This window comes from Tubulanus polymorphus, chromosome 1 (assembly GCF_964204645.1).
Source record: "Tubulanus polymorphus chromosome 1, tnTubPoly1.2, whole genome shotgun sequence".
Classification (NCBI taxonomy): domain Eukaryota; kingdom Metazoa; phylum Nemertea; class Palaeonemertea; order Tubulaniformes; family Tubulanidae; genus Tubulanus; species Tubulanus polymorphus.
In genome coordinates, this window is record NC_134025.1 from 29,328,917 (window position 1) to 29,351,945 (window position 23,029).

Below are 23,029 nucleotides of genomic sequence, written 5' to 3' on the forward strand. Positions count from 1 at the left end.
CACGATTCGCTTATATCTACCGCAAACATTTTGGTAACAATATAATATATATGTATATATATATATATATATATATATATATATATATATATATATATATATATATATATATATATATATATATATATATATATATATATATATTTATATATATATTCGTTTTTTGCGATGGTCGATTGGTTGACTCATCTATTGATACAAAACTGTTGCGATATTTCAAGTTGCTTTTATATGGAACTTGATCATCAGCGACCTCATCGTATAGACTGTTTATTGATTGGCTCTTTTTGACTCCTCCAACTGTGTATCAGTAATGAATTGAATTCCATGTCACGGCGTCGCTGAGCGCCCGTACAGGAAGAAATTATACCGCCTTAGATAACCTACACTGCAAACGCGAGTCGATCGCATTAAAGGAACAAAATTGACTAGCGTTCTCTCTCTCTGGCGTAGATCGTTTGGGACAGATTAATCACGTGCAAGGACAAATGACGGATGTTAAGTATTGCTGATGTCGAAAACTGTGCGAGTCACATGTTTGTAAGATCATTGTCGTCATAGTCGTCATTAGTTTCTATATCGAATTGTACGAGACGTTTTTGGGTTCAGGAACTGCGGTTATCAGCTCCTTAACAGGCTCTACTAACGCTGGTTAGTGTGTGAGTGCGCACGCGTGCTTGATTAGATTGCAGATTTTCTCTCTCTCTCTCTCGTCTGATCGAGGTGCAGGCGATAGTTAGTGAGATCGACTCGTCAGAGATAGATCAGTCCTTATGCTGGATGTATGGTGGTCGGAGATGGGTGGTTATACGGCCCGTATCAGGGACCATGTTCAAGAAGAGAGATATTCCTCCCGTTTTGATGTTGTTGATGTTAATCATTCTCGTTATGTTGACACTTTCTCAGATTCTCGTCGTTCACAACGGTCGATACGGACGCAATTTCCATCACATTCGCAAAATACAAATGGAATTACGTGAAATCGACGTCGGTATACGAAAACTTCTCTCTCAAAACGTTCCCAGCATCGATTTAAACGCGAAACTTTTTCGGAACAAATTGAACGAAGGAAAGTTCAGGAATATTCTGAATCACGCTCAAGACATTTGGAAAGTCGAACAGATGTCATCTCGCGGCAGAGGAACGAGGACTGGGAGCTTTCGGGCGAGTAAAAACAGCAAATACGGACGAATGATTTATAAAAAGCGTTCATTTTCTAGGCGCGGAAAATCAAAACTAGAATTCTCCGATCATAATCAGTTCCGGACCATGGATGTGAATCCGGTTCGTTCTCACGGAGTTAGGGAAACCAAAGCATTTATTGAGACTGCGGATAAAGGTGCTTATTACGACAAAGAATGGGATGATTCTAAAATTGCGGCAAAACATTCCACTAGAGTTATCAAGTACTGCGCTGCTATACCCCAGAAATTGGGTAAGTGTACGTGAATTTGTATTGAAATGCCAAAGAGTTATTCTTCTCACAAGTTCTGCGGTTGTTTATCTTTAATCTCGGGACGTTATTTTCTCCTTAACCTCTTCAGTTTGTTCATCATACAAAGTTCATTAAGATCACGGACTCGGTGATCAATCACAGATCTATATACTGCAGGCTTTAGCTATATTTGTATGTACTAATGGTTCTATCGTCGTACATACTTCGTAATAGCAATTCAAATTACGAAGAGTTTCCTCAGTGTCATCAAACCGTACGGGTTACTATTCATTCAGAACCGCCGTAGTAATTAGGTCAATGTCAACGATCGCTGTAGCTTCTGGAGTGAAGTTTCCTTGAAATGAAATGGGAAATCTCGAATATTGCGATCATTCATAAATTGGGTTGCAGAAATTGAAAATAAATTGAAGTGTAACTCAGTCAATACACGATTCGATGTTGCGCGATCTCGGTAAAAGCGTTCATACTCGATTTACAGCCTTCAGATCTTTACCCGTCTGTTTCTTTTCATTTAGCCGAGAATATATTTTCAGACGGTAAAAGATTTCAGACAGGTTCCAGTCTGCAGTTAACACGCATCCCCGCATTCGATAAAAAGAATCATTAGATTCTGACGGAAGACTCGAACACTGGATGAGAAACTGGCATTTTCTTTTAGCTATTCTATATCGGACCGCTGCAGGGGTGAATGCGATCCGCTATGAATGAAGGCGATTTCGCTGAACTTGTTAAACAAATTGCTTCATTTGATTAAGAATTGGCAATTATGCGAAACATATCGAATGGATGCGATATTTGAAGCGCTGGTGAAATAGCATACTCTCATAGAAATGTTCATCATGATGACTTTGATAACGCGAATATGCACGAATGACTCGTATTAATATAGATTAATAACTTACGTATAAACTACTGCGTTTTATACGGTTTTAAGAAAACGAGATTTTGTTCATATCGTTCAAAACGAATGGAAATCGACTTATCGACTGTCCTTGAAATTCCGCCTTCCACCGGTCTTTGATGTTGAATGAAGGCAGTTTCAAGGTTGTCATCGCCGCGCGAAAAATAATGATAGACCTCTTGTTTTTGTACGTTGAATCTCGTTAATTGAACACGCAAACGATTTAGATTGGAAAATATTGAGTTCAACGTGATTGACTCGCTATCAAACAATCCTAATGAAAAGCCCAATTAGCTTACATCACGAATCTCTTAATGTTTCATGATGTTATTTCCTGTCTGTTGATGTTCTCATTGGGCTTCGATTTTACGAATAAATCGAGTAATGAAAATGCCTAAGTTTCTTCACAGTCACCAGTTTAATTTAGTTGAAGCGTTATTTTTGGAATTTTTTACACGCAGTCCTTTCATCATATCTAATTACACGCGGGTTGAATTGATGTAATTTGGCTCGGACGAGTTGAGTATATTTGTAACAACCGTCAATGCGTTCACTCTGATCAATAGGAGAGTGTATTTTTTTCGAATTATCCGAACGACAACGACGACAATCCTCTCGTATTTAATACCACCAAAGACCTGAACTTTCGGAGTAAAATCCCATGATTGATGAGATACGATCGGTGATACTATGTGTAGTAGAAGGCTGCCTCGTATAAAGCTCTCTTCACGCTATATAAAGACATAAAAACATTTCTCACAGAGGAGACTCTGTAAATGACAGCTACGATTCGAGCATGCACATTTCAAGAGCGAAAAGATCGCAAGTCAATTTTTCCTAAACGTGAATAAATCAGAGGAAAAGGGAATCCATTTGCGCATTGAATTGACGGACGTTCTCCGAGAATGTGGTTCGCAGAGGACGTCTGACACTGTTTCGAGATGACATTTAACCAGCTTCAACTTTTCAGATTGAAACACGCCGTTACATGGTTGAACCCGACGTTTCTAGACTTATTTGTATGTGAATACATTAGAGGAAGTGGATCCATCTACGTATTGAATTGTGCAGCCGTCGTCTTGGAATTACACTGTTAAGAGAGAAGATATCTGAAACTGTGTCGAGACGAAACCAGTTTACACGTGTCTGATGAAAACTAGCTGGTTGCAGCATAATTGAACCCGACTTCTTTTCTAGGCGTATTTGTATTCGGATTGAACTACATACAAACCTGAAGTCCCGGGTCTCGCTAAGCTCACTGTTTCAAACAAATTTAACCAACCCACATGGATAAAGAAACGCTTATTATAACCACATACGTGGCTTTTGTCGCCAACTAATTATTTCATGGTGCTCGGTAAGCTGCTTTTCTCCATACTCATGCGGATTATTTTATCGCTAGTGAACCAGCGAACAAAAAAGGCACGTTAATCATTACGGAACTGCCAATGATTCAATGGACGGCCTTAATTAGTAAAATATTGGGCATGGAAATACGTGAGTACTTACGTTAATGTCGATTTGTAGCTTTATACGAGACGCGGTAAAACGAATAACGTTATTTACCTCTTCAGTAATGGATACACTGTTATTACCAACTTGTTCGATTTGCGCTTCAAAATATTTCGATAAATCCCGTGAGCTTTATCGATATATATATATAGTGGTAGATCGTTAATGTGGTTTGTATCGTCGCTGATGTTTTGTGATCAACGGATTTCATCGTGCACACCTGAATCGGAACAGTACATGTCTAGGTGATATTCTGGTCCGAAACGGCGATTGTATCTTCAGAATATCAGCAAAAAAGAAATCTCCATCGACCTATTGGTCGAATGTATAGCACAAAGATGAGCGGTCATTAAGCAAGTTAATGTCATTGAGCGCTTAAGGCTCGATACTGTCAACCATTGCGTGCATACACCGTGTATATGTTTGGTCTTGTCTCTTCACTTGACGCAAATTGAATTTGTCGCTGATTTGCGGGAGTTGCCCGTCGTAGCTTCTGGGTTTCATTTCAAAGAAAAAAACCCAAGCCGAGAGGCGTTTGACAATATTAAACCTGAAATCTGTGGAAGTATGCTGAAATGAAGTGCGGTTGTTTGTACGTTAGACAGCACGCGATGCCTCATTGCCCGAACATCTCAGTTCTTCTTATCTATAATCTTATTAGATGTGGATCTTTGTTGGTAACGACATGTTTGAAGATATCTGATTTAGCGTGATGTTTTTTTAGTCATATTCGAGAAACTGCTCGCATCTGAAGCATAGGCGGATGCCGTTTCGATTTTGCGTGCGTGCGTGGTAGGCTTAGAATGCCGTGCGCCTATACGCTTCACTACCGATCTTAGCGTGTATCCAACGAACCTGTTACAGAATCCATTTGCTGGTAAATCCGTATGGCAAAAGTTTATTAAATAGAATGACAGCTTGTCATCAGAACTACTCTGATTTCCCGGAGGCTACGAGCATTAACCGCCGTTCATCGGTTCAGTGAAATGGTGCATTTAAAGGTTTATACCCCACGAGAAGGTGCATTTACCACCAAATCAACGATAAATCTCTGTACGTACTAACACTTCAATAGAGCACTGGGCGTTTTTTTTCAGGATGTCATTAGGGATCAACAACCTACAATTCTGGTCATTTGAGAACTCAAGGATTGTTTGAAGTAACTTCTGAATTTACCATTTCATGTAAGTGTATAGCGCGAAGCTTACAAGTACATCGGAAGACATTTTGCTATGTTGTTCAACGTAGACTTCTGTGCATGTTGAGACAATATACTTGTCGTATAAGAAGTCTCCGATAGAATTCGACGAGTATGGCATGAATTCTATTTCATCTGATATAACAGCATCGAGAACACTCACCTCATGTGTTTCATGATACGATTGTCTTCGTTTTTTTCCGACTGATACTTTTTAGCGAGACAATATCGAAAGTGCGAAGAAAATAATAGACACCCCGCGGTACTGTTGCTTTCTTTGTAGAGCTTTCGCACGAAAACCAACTTTTTCCCAATAGGATAAAGAGAATTTTTTTATTTTGAGATCGTCGAACTGAGTCTGTTAACGGGCAGAAATGAATAACGAATAAGCGATAATGTTTTTCCCGGTTGATCAATAGCAACAGGACAGTATCTCTAGATTTTTAGAAATATAACGTTTTTCTGTATAAACAAGGCAAAAGATGCCCCGAGGTGCCAGACAGGTTAATCTATTCCTTCTCGTTAATATTGATAAATATTCAGCTACATTTCAGAGACTTTGGTTAACCGTTGGCGGATCTATAATGACGCGTCCATTGAATTCAGTTGATTTATCCGATATATCGTTTATCAAATATTATCGCGTCTCTTTGATTCCACAGTTATCGACATTCGTTTCCGCGTAAAGCTATCCGCGATACCTTCGAAAAGCCGATTGCGTAAAAAGCAGCCCTTCGGTCATCTTTTTAGATGCGTAGGGTTTAATTTTCTTCTCTCCTGATCAGTTTTCACTTGATATGAATTGATTCGGAGTTGTTTTTCTCGTGTGACGGATGATTCGAGATCAGGTCCCGACTGATTAACGTTGGATAGAAACAGAAAGCGCGCACATGTTGCAGCTGTTTAATAGTGTTCTCTTCTCATGAGTCTCGACGCGAGGTCTTCGGTGTTTTTAAGGTACGAATTTGATGAACGCTTTGTGAACTAATTCCCCACACCGCCCACCACGACATAAAACACCTGTCGTGTCAATAGTGATTGAATGTATCTTTCTATCCATCGACAGAATTAATCGTATATTGATTGATGTAGATAACTGATTTGCACCGAGATGTCCGGGTTCAACTGGTATGGTGTTTATTATTCGCGCTTGGTGAATTCATTGGACATTTGGTCAACAAATCTCAAATCAGTAGTTTTATTTCCTCCTCTAAAAGGGATTTATCCCTCATTTATCTCAACATTGTAGAAAACAATTTTCTGATTTTTGTTTTCGTTGCATTCCCCTAACGTGTTGATTTATATCTATATAACATTGGTTACTGCTGGGTCGCTTTTTTATTCCAAGAAAAAAATGAAGAAAATGTTACAAAACCATAGTCTCGAAGCCCTGAGCGAACCATTGAGTTGCAGCGACGTGTGAAGTTTGAAAGTTAGCCTGTATGTTCTCTGGTGGCAAGAGTTTTTGCCAGGTCCAAGTTATCAAAGACAGTTTCAGAGCGGGCGATCTCCGTTACGGGTCTGTTCAAATAGCTTTTGTGGCTGAGATACACCTCAAGATCTGCCTCATGTGGAATTAGCTGAATAAATAAGGTTTATGTCCACACTTTATCGTGGATAAAACCGGCTTCATTCATGTAAGAAATAGTCAATCGTAATGAATTGATAAGATCCAACCATCCAGAGCTAAATGTATTGAAGAATATACAGTCGGTCAAATGGACCATTTTATTGCAACGATGTGTATCTTTAAATACTGGCGTTCCCTCGGGAAATCACAGTCGCTGAAAGGGGAAAGCGGCATAATGACAAACTATCATAAACTTTCGCCACGTGGATTTAGTATCAAATGGATTTTGCGGACTTCGACGTTTCATGTTAACACGCTAGATTTAACACAGGGGTACAGCGAGGATTCGTGCTGGGTTTAATGCAGTTCATACCAGTGACAGCCCGGGGTCAATCATCGGATAGTAGCCCGACAATCTTACGGTGCTTGTGTCATCAGGTTCGAATCCCTGCCGAGGAGATCAGTAAAACGTATCCGTCACTTCCAATTGCTATCTGTTTAATCTTTGACTGTATAACAGTTTACAACAGTTTTCATGCGAGAATTCTCAAATCTTTATTCTTTTGATTCTTAAATCTTAAAGAGCTTTCAATATTTAAGAAGCCTCGGTGACGTGTACATCGATCGTTCTATAAATACCAGCATTATCTTATATACCATCTCATATACCACGTAAGGATTCGGTAGAGAATTTCGGCTTAGTCTGTCTTCAACTTTCGCAAAACGGCTGCGTCTAAGCCTCTGAAAAAGCCATATATGCATCGTACGTTACGTACTCGGAAACGCAATATTTGGATGTATTCCAACATATCTTTAGTTTTAAATATGTCGTTATATCGGTTGTTTCGTGGGGTTTTTGCGGAGCGAACTCTTTGTTTGATGAGGAGCGATTCTTCGAAGACTTGATACCAAATTTACCCCGCGGATATTGATTCAAACGTTTGCAAATTGACTTCTTCTCTACTCTGTTTCTTTGACAGACAACCCAGTAATAGTCAGGTATAATGGCATGCGTAATAATACATGTAGAGTTTAAATTGAGGAAATAAGACTGCCATTATCAGCCGCCTGTACATAATAAACGGCCAGTAGCGGAAACCCGACAAGACAGCTCAATCTTGCAGACCTGAAAACGGAAATTTACTACCGAAAAGAAACCATGATTATGGTCTTTGGTCTCTTATTTGCGTTCACTCACCATAATTTTCTTTAATTGTTATTGATGGCTCTGCCAACGTCATCTGTTTATAGAAATCATTCTTTCATTAAGTCCCAAGTTGGTCAAAACAGTTCCTTTTTTTATTCCGGTCTCCATAACGAATTCTACGATCGGTTATTAATGACTCAAAAGACTTCGCAATTCGGTATTAATCGTACAACATTGAAAATTTATCGCCTTGAAATTATACAGAAAATGATGACGCGTGTTTTTTGAGACGTCGATACATTTATTGAAGAGATTTAATCTGGAACCACTCAGAGTATAGCGATAATCCAATAAAATCAACATCTTTATTGAATAACCAGCATCTCTAGATTAAAACATTCACCGAAATTTCCCACGTTTACTGCGCAATGTTTTGTCTCTCGTATTTTCCACGGTAGAATCTTGCAGTTATTTTAAAGCTCAAAACAAACTCAACTTTAAGCGAGTGTTGCCAGTGTAAACCATCAATTACTGTAGGTAGCTAGTCACCTCCGGTTTAAACAACTGCATGTCTATATGTTTTGATAAGGGTTTTTCCATTCGGGTTCTGCGCCAATCAATCTCTCGAACAGCTGACGAAACGCTGATATCGAAAGTATGTTGCACCATCGCTACCGGGCTAATTCGTTGCCATAGTGACACATTAAACGTCAAAATTCATCAAAGGCACATTCGAAATTGATTAAAAAGTTCTTGCCTCTAAGATTAGGATCCGCGCTGCTATGACTTAGAACCGAGATGAAGCATAACAACCTCTTATTACTTTTCCGATAAGTATCTACCAGGAAGCGCGCAAGATGCAACCCTTGATAACGCGCGCTTCACTGCGGATAACTCTTAAAATCTAATTACATTCCACAATTTGTCATCGAAAATTGCAGATTTGCCAGAGGTAGTTTTTCCGAGCCCGCAGAGAAATTTGTCCCGTTGGCTGGATTTTATAGCGTGTCGCATTCGATACGTATATATACCTCCTAGGCGTCTATTGCCCGATAAACTGACTGCGAATGATGCACTGCTATCGTTTTACCATCTTTGGATCTTATTTCACCCAAGTGGCTGTTAATTTATCGTTAATGGGGTATCGACGACATATACGATCCCTATGGGTGAGTTTAACACATACTTGGCAGTTTCTCTGTCGGTTTGAGAGATATTCATCACGGGTTTGCTTACCTTATGATAGTCCGACACAGTTTAAGTATATCCTTTGAATTACGACCGGCACACAATTAAATGATATGTTCAACCTTTTGGAAAGTGAAGATACTTCGACAGACTAGAAAACCAACCTTTTGGAGAATTTGGATTTGTCCATGCCCTGTGTCCACCTTCATTTTTTACAACAAAGGTCGCATACCATCGAAGTTTTTTATCGGTCCTTTGAATGGAACTTTTTCCCTTTGTTGGCGGGTCGGCTCTAGAAAGATGAATACACCGGATGACCTGTCCGACTTGCGGTATGTGTCAGGTACATTAAACAAACTTGTATCGGTGACTTGTCAGTTGAAGAATCGTGAGATACTCGTCAATCACGACCACTCACTCAATCGGAAGATATTAATGACCTTCACCGCCGTACGATTTTTAACGCTCATCTATCACTGGACACGTGATGCATAAACGATGTAGGATGGTTTCCTCGCGGGTCAGTTGTAGTCCAGCAGCTCTGATATGTTCGATTCACTAGTTTTCGATCTCTGTATCTTCATTTCACTGATTGATTGGAAATCGTGTTACAAAAAACATTAATAATTGATATTTCATTGTTAAATTATCTCTATTTTGGTTGATTATAATAATAATGGTTCTGTTATAACAGCGCTAAATCCAGCGAAGTCGCTGAAAGCGCTTTACAAGTGATGGAATGCTTTCTTAGAAGGTAAATATTTCGGATGCTACCTGAATTCATCGATGGATAAGATGGCTCACAGGCCCAGAAGCGTATTCCACAATTCTAGGGCAGAGTTGGAAACAACAGACTTACTACGGAAGGAAGTGAATATAAAAGATCGTCAGGGTCGGCTTAGGTTCCTATGTCCTCGGATCTAACGCGACATAAAAAGCGATAGTTCAGTATCAACAAGTTTTCGATACATAAATACATCATTTTATGCCGAATCATCGCCGAATTGTGTCATGATTACAATAAATATGAGAGCCACTTACAGCCCCTAGTCCTCGGGGTTTTCACTGTAATTGTACTGGTGAAGAGGAAATTGTTGTCAGTGAATACCCTAATGAATTCATTATCTATGGAGGTCTCTTTAGGCTCATTCTGTCGGACGAGGCTAATAATCAAATTTGCTAAAGAAAAAAAAGAAACAACGAAACACTAATAAGCTTAACGGCCGCCTAAAGCGAACAAATAACTCTACCTGGACGTGACGTATCATAGAATGATGTAGAATTACTCTGACCCAGTCATATCATAGGAGATGTTATTCTGCGTACTAAAACGACTCGGGCAAATACATCTAAAAACCGTATATCGGTATAATAAAAGCGTAGAGACAAGAATTTTAGATTAAGAAGAATGATGTGATCATAGAGAGAGACGCCTGATACAATAAACCCACTCAGGCAAATGTGCGAGCTTCGAGTTCTCTTTTGAATTAAATATGATCCGGTGATACTTTGATATTTTGATAAGTGCAGTATATAATCAATGGCACCTCAGTGTCTACCGACACACTGACATTTACAACAAAATCATGCTTTCTGCTCATCAATTTCGTAAGTCAGATAAAAAGTTGTTTTGAATAGATTATCGTCAAGCATTTTTTACTCCGATCCAACGTACACAAGTTGATATCTCGATATTGATGTTAGTATACATATAATCAATTTAAGGCCTGGTTTTCACGGGCGGTTTCCTTCGGCAGCTCGGAAAATGCTAGCTGGAAACCCCTCGTTGAAACCAAGCATTAGATAGCGATTCAAATCTTAAACTACTTGCGGCGCCCAAAAGCAATACCCGAAGCTGATGCACTCTTAAAAATGTAAAGATAACTATTGTATTACATAGAATTAATATTCGGGACAATCGCAAATATTTATGACGATTGTAATACAAGTGAATTGAAATACTGATAATAACAGTGATTGTATAATATAACATTACAAAACAAAGAAAAAGAAAACATCGTACAAAACATCAAATACCGGCAATACGATAATTTAACATGTTGAATTGTCCTTGAATGAAGGATACTCATAAACATAACCGCGAATACCATATAGATGATACCAATGACTCGTTGTTATTCTATTATCTTATAGATTTTCTGTACATATGAAACGAAGTGATCGTTCGTTTAATGGTTCGCGGCTGATTCTTTTACACAGTTATTGCTTCTATTCCGATGGGCATTTGTTCTTTTCGAATTAATCGACACAGACAGGAAAAGCTTCGAGACGATATTCCCAAAGATTGTTTCTCGTCTATAGAAAAACGAAACCGAAACTGTATAAAGATACGAATATTATTGAATCAATGGGAAGCGTCATACTCGAGAACACTCTTCACAGATGATATATTTTACATCGCGACGCCTAAGTCCATTATGTCGTCATGGTACGTCATGTTTAAGTATTATCCGTTAAAAGTAAAGTGAGCTGTAGAATCCCATTAACCGATTTTCCGGTTCTCATCATAGCTGACCACGAAATATCGAGAAAAAAAAAACATTTCGTCCACTGTACTCTTAGATGAGAATGACCATTGAACAGCCGCGACTTACGTCCAATAGTGGGTATTGAATCATTAGAGTGGCTTTTAAGTTGATGGCTTCGGTAAAAAAAATACCAAGGTTGATCTTAAACCTGCGTTATGTATATCTTACAGTATTTTCCCACTGGAAATATATATATATATATATATATATATATATATATATATATATATATATATATATATATATATATATATATATATATATATATATATATATATATATATATATATATATATATATATATATATATATATATATATATATATATATATATATATATATATATATGATCAACCTTGGTTTTATATATTTATATATATATATATATATACTTCACTAATTAGCGTAACCTTCATTAACCTCGTTCTCTCGTACGTATACATATTAATGAGCGTCATCCGAAGAGAGGAGATACCTCACATAATCAGAGCAGAAATCGTGGGGTCATTCGATCCAATGCTGATGGCGAAGCAAAACTAAATTCGTCTGTGCACGTCTCGGGTTTTTCGGTTCGTTTTCGAAATTTGTTATTTCTAGTGCGATTGGTTTCGAATCCCGAAATGATTACTTCACTAACAGCACGCAACTTGCGGATAATTGTTTCGGACTATCAAATTAAAATCTAAATTAACTTCTCTTGTCTCTACTTAGACTCGCGGACGTAATGACAGGCCATAAAATAGCTTGGCTGAAATTTACTTAAAGCTTGTCTGCAGAATGTGGCGTCAGTCGGGCGATTTCTAAATTACTGCTTCACCTTACCATTAGAGGCACAGTGTGTCATTACGGCAGCTTGTTAGTGGCTATTTGCTTCCAGGAGACTCGCAGTCTTATAGCTTTATTATAGCATCTATAATAATGAAGCAGAACGTTGAGTTTATTTCAACCCTGTGGCTTGTATGTAATCTATCACTGTGAAGTATCTAAAAGATTTGCAATCTGTGATTTCCAGATGCGGCCATCACGACATTGATAAGAGGACAGCGCGCTTCAATCGTTATACATCAATGCACGATTTAGATAATCGCCTCTTTAGATCATTCCTCTTCGAAATAGCGGAGCGCACGTTTTTTTTAGCGGTTCCATCCGATGTATTATTTAGGCGTGTGCGTATGACTGTGGAACGCGAGGCCTCGGTCGAATTGATGAAATGTCGGTTTAAATGATGGATAACGGCCGAATTTATCTCGAAGAACATCTGCCTAAGAACATCGATCAAGCCAAAGATTCATTACTAAACATTTTGCCAATTCATCCCCGACGACGAAAGCTCGATTTTATCCGCAATTTCGGCTTTTTTTAGAGACAAATTGAGAATAATCGCTCGAGATGAAATACCTTTCAAATCGTTGCACCTTCAGAAATATGGAGATAGATAAATATTTAATTTCGCTTAGCAATCTGATCACGCAGAAGCCCATTAAGCAAATGTGTTTGTTGTCTCATTTCATTAAGTTTTTGCGTCATACACGGCGAAGCGCAAACAATTACTGAAATTGGTCAATTTTTACGGGCCTCTATTCGTAGATTATTTACGAGATAAACTGACGTAAATGAGTCGGACCATTAATGGAAAGTTGTCAGTTTCAAACTCTTAAGCGATATTTTCAACTCGTGCTTTATTTCAGAAGTTACGATTACATGATTAGAAAAATAAGTATCGATGTCGTTTCACTTTACTAACGAGTCTTCAATATGTTTGTATATTTTCAGAAGGTCGCGTATTTCTTTCTTTGAGCCATCCGCATAATTTTACAATGCAACAAGTACTGCTGGCGAATCGGGAGGTGAGATTAGGGGGTTGGCATCGTCCCGATGAATGTGTAAGCAGACATAAACTAGCTGTGATTATACCCTACCGGGACCGCAATCAACACCTAGTACTATTACTTGCTCATTTACATCCCATTCTACAAAGGCAGCAGTTGGATTATCGTGTGTTTGTTGTAGAACAGGTAAATAATTGAAAGTTTGCCAGAATTGGTAACTTGACTTATATATACCGGTAATAGATAAATGAAGAAAACAATCCATTTAATTAACTGTCTGGTTATGAGAGTTCTAAAACGTTGCGGTTTCATCTGTAAAACTTAAACGTTGTAATCTTTTTTTCTCGCGGGGGCTTTTACACTTACACAGATCACACAGATAATATAATGCTGATATGGATATCATTTCTCATTGGCAACTGGTCACATCGGAAAAAATTCCATCGCAAACTAAAAGTTCAAATCGATTAGTACGCTCATGTTTGAATCTCATAAATCCCATAAATGGAAATTGGAGACGAAAAACATACAAAGACCTCTGCATAAACGCGTCCATTTGTATTCTATTAACGAAATTCCGATGATGAATTTTATTACCATGTCCAATTCTGCGGTTAATATTCATGTCTGAATGTGAATAACTGACCAATGAAGGTAATCGTATTCTGATCATGTTTTGCCAATGGTATTAAATGTTATTCCCCTTAGCAATATGACGTTATATGAATTCTCTCGTATTGATTAAGTTGTTGGTAATTTTTCATCGAGTTCTGCTCTAAAAGAAAGCGCCCATTTATCCGCTACCCCGCAGCTAATACTCGATATCTACTTCTTTGTCTGCTAAGTGCCAGCTTTCATCAATTTTTTTCTATCCAATATCTCTTTATTCATTGTAAGAAAAATTAGAATGTCATCCAACGGTTGAACTATTGCGAATGGAAATCTAGTATTGAAACCGTCGGATTGGAATAGTGGAATTTGCCGCGCTGTACGGGCAATAAGCTTCACTAACTAGTTTCCTAAATCATGATCTCAAACCGTGGTTAACTTAACTTCCGAGCTGGAAGCGGAGCCCGGTTTAGGCTTTAGTTATTCAGAAAATTCCATTCCTAAATTCCATCCGAACCAACCCGAACATGCTGATATCCAGTATTCTTTTCAAATACACATATAACGAATCGTCTGCGTTAGTTTATCTTCGCGAATTTAATTTGACACGACCTGTTTAACAGGACTTGTCAAAATGTCTTCTCGCTGGAAACACTGCAGATTTTAATCAACTTCACTTTCGCGTCGAAACGCTGCGAGTGGACTTAGAGAATCCAGCAGAGTGACAAATTAAAGAATTCGAGCTTTCAAATTTCTTTCAAACGCCTTTTTTGTGTCAACACGTTTCCGACGTCTCTGACGCATTGGTCGTACGTGAACCTTCCTTTCGGGTGAATTCGAATGGTAATTTATTGGTTTCGATTTAGAACTTATGCGGAATGTGAACTGTTTTATTAATCGCGAGAAATTGCTTTAAAAATGTCATAGGTTAATGGATTGGATTGAAAGCATTTAATATGCCGGAAAAGGTTTCGTCAGCGTACGACAAATGTTAGAGATACATAAATTGTTGTCCTCAAAAAGAAAAATCGACGAAAAAAAATAAAACCCTGATCAAAAAGATTAGCATTCCACGAAAACTGCACTTTTTTTTCTAAAAGATGATTGATTTGTCGCTGATGTAAATGCGTATCTCACAGAAATGTCCGGACTGATGATTGTCGATATGTAATGTATATGTAAACACACGGATCATTACTGTGGCATATATGATTGTAATGATATCTCATCAAAGCATGTAAATCGAGAGAATCAGAACAAGCCGGCGCCGTACTGAGTCTGGGACAGTCATTCGATAGACCACTCGTGTAGATAGTTTCAAAAATTGGCAAGAAAACCCCTCTCAACTCACTAAGCGCCACTCTGAGTAGAATCGAGCTTTCTATTTCCCGATTGAGCCTGGCTTTCGCGAACGGTTTCCAGCTTGCTCTGCCGGAAATGCTGAAAATTTGGCCACGAGCAGGCAATTTCACCTGGTTGGGACCTGCTCTGCCCCTGAAAACTCTCTTGATTAGGTAGAAAAATATGACAGAAAAAGCTCGCGAAAACCAGACCTAAGGGTGAACCATGGATTGACGTTTTACAGAAGAACCTTCCGTTATTGTTGCATCAATATAGCGTTTATCTGTAAGCGGCTTCATAAACCTCGTCTTTCGTGGTTTAAGTCATTATTGCGCCTCACATTTCAAATAACGACAAATGATGTAGTTGTAAATTATTCGAGTTTCGTTAAATTTATTCTAATGATTCGGTGTGTGATCTGTCACCAACATCCATCGGAACTCAATCAGTGCAATAACACCCGACGTCATATAGGGTCGCGATGACGGTGTTTGATGTTCAACATTCAACATTCCGCATAAATCCGGCTTATCTGAATGAAACATGACTCGACTTTGCATCAGTCGTATAAAGATCCGCGCAAATACACGGCGAAGAAAACCGAACGTTGACGTGATTTGCAAAGAAGACGAAACTTCGCGCAGAGCTCTAGGAAAAATGTGCAGACAAAATATAAAACTTGCGATTAAGATATAGCTTCAGACGTCAGACTGATCCAACTACCTTCAGTATGAATTCAATTTAGTGTGCTTATTATATTTGGGTTTTTGCTTTAGTTCTGGAAGTTTTTTATCGGTATTTTGCGATTTAAAACCTGTTCATGGTATAAGAAATGTTCATTATGAAAAAGATTGTCATTGAATTATTATATCATGTAAGAAAATTTTCATCTCAAAGGAATTTAGGATGGATAAGGTAACACCGAAAGAACACATAGGGATGACTCATTGAACACCTAGGCTTGTGGCTCAGCCTTACTCACAACCGGTTAACTTGGTCAACGCGGTCAAACCATGGACCATACAAATCTTCGTTTTAGAGTCGATGGTCAAATCACTCTTAATGAGTGAATCAAATCAAAATTAATTTTGAATCCTTGACTCTCAAGTCAACTCGGTATCCGGTCAAAAATTTCGGTGAAATGTTTATTGCCCCAATGCTACCAAATAAGGTGGAATTTATTGTATAAACTGCATTTTTTGTTACATTTCAGACTGGACGCGATACGTTCAACAAGGCTCGTATTATGAATGCCGGATTTATAGAAGCCTTGAAAATGTATAATTTCCAATGTTTTGCGTTCCATGACGTAGATTTAGTACCAGAAGACGATAGAAATATGTACAGTTGTCCGAGCCAACCGAGACACATGTCAGTAGCAATAGATGAAATGGGATACAAGTAAGTATCGTTGTCCAATATCTATTTCTTATCCACTCGAATTATTATCTTCCATATTCTGGTAGATGATTTGTTTTTCGCTGCACCTGAATCATTTTCATGATAAGATATTGAGCGGGTATTTTTTTGCTTGTTGTTGTTGCCAGGACACGGATGAACTTGCTCATTTTGCCTCGTCCGTTTTATCGCGTCCGTCTGCAATACAGAATTACCGTACGTCGATTATACGCTGGAGCAGTGCTATGGCTGAGAATTGGAGAGTCAGAGAATTAGACAGACTTGCAATATTTTCTAATAAAAAACCTCATTATACCGAAAATCATTCCCGACATGAACGCAATAATTAAATTCCTCTCTAATTATGTACACAAAGAGTGACATGAAAAGAATTTAATCTACCTTTTTATTCAGGAACAAAATCGAATCAAGTTCTTTCTTCAGCCAACTCGCAATTGCGGGTTAGACGGTGTAAAGAATACCTGATGACGAATTTTGCATCATCGGTTGTTGTTCGTTGCTTCCCTAGGGCGATAGATTCAAACTGATGTCGGAATGATATCCCGGCAAACAGGCCACCAGTCTAATGAACGCTATTAACGATCAGTGCTATTTTTTCGCATTGATTTTCGATATATTGACTGACGTGTGGTGAACGAAGCTGCACGTGTATAATTTAACGGCTGACCGAACAGATAATGATTAGATGCCTAACTAGGTTATTAATGTTTCGTCTACCTATACGTGATCGGATGAAATACCGTTTTCAATTCGTTCTCATTTCGAATCAAAAAGCTCTGTCCTAGATTGCAAGTCTTAAGAATTGAATCGCGTGCGTGTTATTGGCTCATTGATTTCTGACGAAGTAGACACAACCTACTATAATGAGTTAATGAGCTGGAATACTATCTAAACGTGACCAGAAATATTCCGATTAAAAATTCCGATTCAGAATTTTATGTGATTTGATTTACAGTCGTCGACGAGTTTCGTTCGTTTTTTTCGTCCGTTTTATCCGATTCATATGCCTAACGCGGACAAACCGACATCGATTCGTACGTATTTTCTCCATCGTTAGTCAGGCTAATGGAAACAAAGTAGGGAATAATGAAGCGTCCGGTTTTTCTATTGAAGTAGCTAGTGACAGCTAACATAGAACTCCTCCATCTATAGCGCGCTTTGAGCGGACGCATAGTCGGATGTCATCTTGGATCAAGTTCGTCAGTAAGGGCTGTCATAAATAAAGAGCTTTAGTCGTTAAAGTATTGCGCATGAACCGTTTTCAACAGGCGAAGCATTGTTCTAACGCGATGCAAACCTTTTATCTGATATCTCACCTCTTATGAAGCATATTCTCTTGTTGAGATTATGATGAGTAATAAGTAGATGTACTAATACATAGGATTTTCAGCAAACGTTTCTACATATTTGTATAACACTGAAATACTAACTGAGAAAGGCTGCCGACCAGGCGTGCTGGTAGGGAGGAAACTGAAACAGCGCCTTAGGGTGCATTTACTACCTTTAAATGCCCCAGTGCATCCATCCTCCCTCAGTAGGGATTCGAACCCGATGGCATCGCTACACTCAGCCTCGGCACGAACCCCTGCCACAGTAGACCGGGTGCGCAGCTGTGCCGCGCGAAAACTTGCGGCACCAATCAGATTGCTCGTTGTATAATCGCGAGGTAAATTTCGCGGAAGAACTATAAACGGGAAAACCAGGGCTACAATAAAACGGGATATCGGATTGGCTGATAATGACATCACCTAAGCTGCGTGTGTAGCTGCGCACTAGGTCTAGTGTGGCAGGGTTTCGTACCGTGGCAATCTCGATGCCATCAGGTTCGAATCCCTGCCGGGGGAGGATGCAGTGCATCGGGGAATACCGATCCTTATCAGCGCTGCGCCAGTGTCTATTTAAACGGAGCATATGATCGAAAACACTGAAATAATTCAAAAAGAACTCTTTGGGGGAATTTTCGGCAAAATTTTAAACAACGTTTGAATTAATGAATGTTGGGTCCATCATCGCTGGCAGGTTGTCACAGGCGTCGCGATGAGAAACCTAGTCGACGATAGCGATAAAGCACGGTTCATTCGTCGTGCCGTGACGTCCAATAATCAAACGTCAGTCTCCATCGCGTAGCTGTTGACAGTGAAACACGTCACGGGTCCTGTGGGTTTTATTCACACCGGGTTTCGATGTACGGCGGTTTTATCCGGATATTTATCGCGACATAAAAATCAGCTAATTTCTCCACATCAAGCACATGGCGGGACACGGCTGTCCCCTGGCAAGTAATTTTATCATCGTGTCAGATCAGTAATTCTTGTCACGCGTGCTAGTAATTGAAACGGGTTCTACCATGATTACTTCGGGGAGAAATCGATATGAAAATTTCGCGTGCCCTCAACAAGTATAGACAGCAAAAAAATATATATTTTGACACGTTCGTCGTTGATAATCAATTTCCTTCCATTTGTGACGGACAAGATTTTATTTGTCTTAACGAAACAACGTCGACAAATGGAGTTACTATTTACTAATAGTGGGTGAGATACGCGTGGATTCATTTGTGGACTTAACGGAAATCTTTATTCCGCCCCCATTTGCTTTCACAAGTTATACTTAGTTTATACAATACGGTCTTTTCTTCTCGCAACAATCGATGCCGTCATTACGAGACGAACCGGACTTCGGGGAATTTTGCGATATCAAAAATGTCTGAAAACACCTCAAACAAACCATTAAATTAATTGCGTCCGTGGATTATATTCTAAATAATGGCTTCAGCGTGAATGCAAATGACGCAAATATGATGAGGGTTTTTTTTTCATTGGAATTGCGATATTTTGGAAAATGGGATGAAGTGATTAACGATGAAATGGTGTGAAAACTAGAACGATATCATGATGTTATTTCTGTCGAATTTTGGATAAATTCCAGTTTTAGCTGAATTTGGTGTTCAAATATTCAGTGGTCTTTATGACGATCCGAATTTCTTCCCCAATCCCCCTCCCCTCCCCTCCCCTCCCCTCCCCTCCCCTCCCCTCCCCTCCCCTCCCCTCCCCTCCCCTCCCCTCCCCTCCCCTCCCCTCCCCTCCCCTCCCCTCCCCTCCCCTCCCCTCCCCTCCCCTCCCCTCCCCTCCCCTCCCCTCCCCTCCCCTCCCCTCTCCCTTTCTTCTCCTTCTCTCCCTCTTTTTCTTTCTCCCCCCCTCTCTCTCTCTCAGCATTCTATCTCCGCATACCGGAAATACAATCGCAATCACAATAAGCTACAGTTTTAATCAACTTCCCTGAAAAAAGGCACCTGGTGAAAACGATAGATTCAGATCAGGATTCAATTCTTAACGCATTTCCGTAATTACCTAATATTTCATCGCATAATATATGTATTTTCCGTCGTAAATTTCATATAGACCAAATAGCTAGCAAGTGATTTACATATTATGAGAGATCCTGTAAGTTTCTAAATCCTCATTATTATCGTGTGTTGTTTGTTATAAACAAACATCTCTTACGATTAAACGCCGATGACGTCGCGCGTAATAATAATACCGATGAATCTATTCTCAGATTGGTATTTTAAACGTGTTTGATTATCGGACCCCCGTAGGTATTCAATCAACGATTCATCGTACCGCTCTATACCGCGCGCCACGTAGAGACAACCATCTAACCCGATTCGACGGAGATGGACGCTTTGTATAGCTGGGGATTTATGTGACGTATTTCGGTATGAAGTGGTCAGGCGGACAGACTAGATGAATCCTATTAACGACAGGTTTTATTGAACCACGTCGTTGATGAATAGTCGCAGGAAATGATGGAAAAATTAGGTCTTTACGCAAAGTTCTTTATGAATCGATATGGGTTCAATCATCCCAGATATCCGTGATGTTTATACCGTCATCACAACTGATAACTGTCTATACACACAACGTTCGTAGATTCCATTCTCATATACTCAGTAATAGGGGATTTTGACGAAATCGAAAATGACATGACATTTCTGATCGCGGCTCTGGTGAAACCACCGGTGCAACTATTGCAGTGTATTTGAACAGATAGAATAAACCTTCTATTTACAAATTTTGAAAGGAAAGAATGCATAAAAATTCATATTTTATTGACAATGAAAAAAGGATTAGAAATTGACTGTTGAAAATGAATGTTTTTGGAATTTATAGGTTATCGTTATTTGTAAATACGTTCGTTGTAACGAAGTTCCACTGGATTACGTTATTTCATTTATGTAGTGACTTATTGTTGCAACTTAATATATGTATTTTTAGATTGGCGTATCCTGAACTGGTAGGCGGGGTTTTAGTAATGAGGTCCGAACACTTTCAGCGCGTCAATGGATATTCTAATATGTACTGGGGTTGGGGTGCTGAGGACGATGATATGGCTTACAGGTAAACAATATTATCCATTTTTACTTTTACTGACATAAGACGTTATTGTCCTGCTTGACCGGTTATCAGACTTGAGCGGAGTCTACTTTATACCTATTGAATTGATGAATTCATAGCTCTGTCAAATTCTTTTCACTTTCGTCTTACAAAAAAAGAACCATATTTCTTCGTTGTAGAATTATGCATGTCGGTCTAAAAATAACACGTCCAGCGAATTATGTAGCTCGATACAAAATGATTCGTCATACGAAGAGAAAACCATCGGACTGGAGGAAAAGGTTCGTATAGATCATACTGTAACGGAGGCGACTCCGGCAAGGGAGTCTAGAGTAGGGCCCTACAAATGAAATAAAAACTATCACGATCGGCAATAAATCATGAGTAATCGTTTGGTAATCCCGTCCCTGTTCAATCTCTGTCTAACATGGTCGTATTCCAATAGATGTTCAATCTTTCTGAGAGATTCGGCCTTGACCTTGACTGCAGTCGACCATTAATAAAGAATAAATACCTAAACTACGACACTTCTTAACGCGTCGAAATATACAAACTCTGAGATAATCCATCGAAAATGAAATGCATGATAGGATTTAATGAAAAGTAATTTCCTACCCTTAACAGAGCCTCACGATTTTCATATTGACTTTTGATTGATGTAGAATAATCTAAAATGTCGCCATTCATTCCCGTACATCAAAAAACCATCATTGCTGTTTCAATATTGTTTTTATTATGCGACGTTGACAGAAAACTCAGCGCCATTTGCAGCTTAAAACAATAATAAAGCGAAACTCGATTTCTATTTCCTTTTCTAAACAGACGCTTTATTTCTCTTAATAAACAACTAAAACATTGAATTATTCATACTTGCATATTATACAAATAAATGTAATTAGACTATCATTCAGCATGAAAGGGAACTAGCTAGTATTTTTGTTTAGTCGAGATACCTCTTATACACGCCAATTGGAAAGGCTCTTTCGAATAACACTTATGACTGTTCGCTAGACATTTCGAAACATAAACGTTAAGTATTTTTTCCTTTCAGAACTAAACTGCTGTACACTGCTACCCGGCGCCGACCGGTAGATGGTCTGAACAGCCTCAGATATAAGCTTTTATTCGTTAAAGAAGAACCTTTATACACGCATATAATGCTAGACATCGGAAAACCACCTCGGGGTGCGTGACGGTCAGTCAGCTCATCAGTACCACTTCCACTGTAGGTTCTTACGAGTTGCCATATGAAATATATTGCCCGCCGATATCACAATCACTGAAACGCCAACCAACTCGGAATCTATTGTATTTACACCGAACAAAACATCGAAGTGACGATTCACCCAATTCGAGTCCTTATCAAAATATGGAACGAATTCCATGGTGCTAATATCTAGAAACAAATACTGATCGAAGAGTGAAGCGACGGATTAATAATAATCCGTTGAATGTGAGAATTGAAAACGATTCCTCGTCAACAATTATTGACATTTTACCTCATAAAACAACGAAATAAGTATTAAAACTTATATGAATTTTTTGCCATCTTCTTCGAATTTAACTTGCACCATTTTGTCCATGATGTGGTTTTAAACAGCCCCAAAATGTTTATCGGGACGATCGCTTTATGAATCGTATAGTATTGAACAGCGCTGATTGAATGATCGAAGTCTGAATTAGTTCATTATCGGTAAAATTGCCAATGAAAAGTGTAGAACTGACTCCTGTAATATTGACTGCTTTATTTGTTTGTCTGTTTGTGAGTATAATGTAAATTAATAATGATATAATTGTCGCAATAATCAATGAGTATGTGTGTATGTATGTATTAGATCATGAATTAAATAGTATTATTTTTATATCTATAAACTCAATCTCGATTTGGCTTAAATCGATATTTGTCGTTTCAT

At 38.8% G+C, this 23,029-nt stretch overlaps 1 protein-coding gene across 1 annotated transcript; it reads left to right on the forward strand.

Moving 5' to 3' along the window:
* The first annotated feature begins 780 nt into the window (after positions 1–780).
* On the forward strand, positions 781–22,638 carry LOC141914957 (beta-1,4-galactosyltransferase 4-like). Its single transcript, XM_074806310.1, has 6 exons — positions 781–1,435; positions 13,295–13,536; positions 16,514–16,701; positions 20,997–21,119; positions 21,296–21,397; positions 22,168–22,638. Exons 1-6 carry the CDS (start codon positions 781–783, stop codon positions 22,307–22,309), a joined length of 1,452 nt encoding a protein of 483 aa, XP_074662411.1. The 3' UTR covers positions 22,310–22,638.
* Positions 22,639–23,029: the final 391 nt, after the last annotated feature.

Excerpts from the sequence above, each read along its gene's own strand:
- LOC141914957 (XM_074806310.1), top strand. The coding sequence starts at position 781 with ATGTATGGTGGTCGGAGATGGGTGGTTATACGGCCCGTATCAGGGACC. Across the intron at positions 21,120-21,295 it reads GACGATGATATGGCTTACAG|AATTATGCATGTCGGTCTAA; the intron begins GTAAACAATATT and ends TCTTCGTTGTAG. Across the intron at positions 21,398-22,167 it reads CCATCGGACTGGAGGAAAAG|AACTAAACTGCTGTACACTG; the intron begins GTTCGTATAGAT and ends TTTTCCTTTCAG.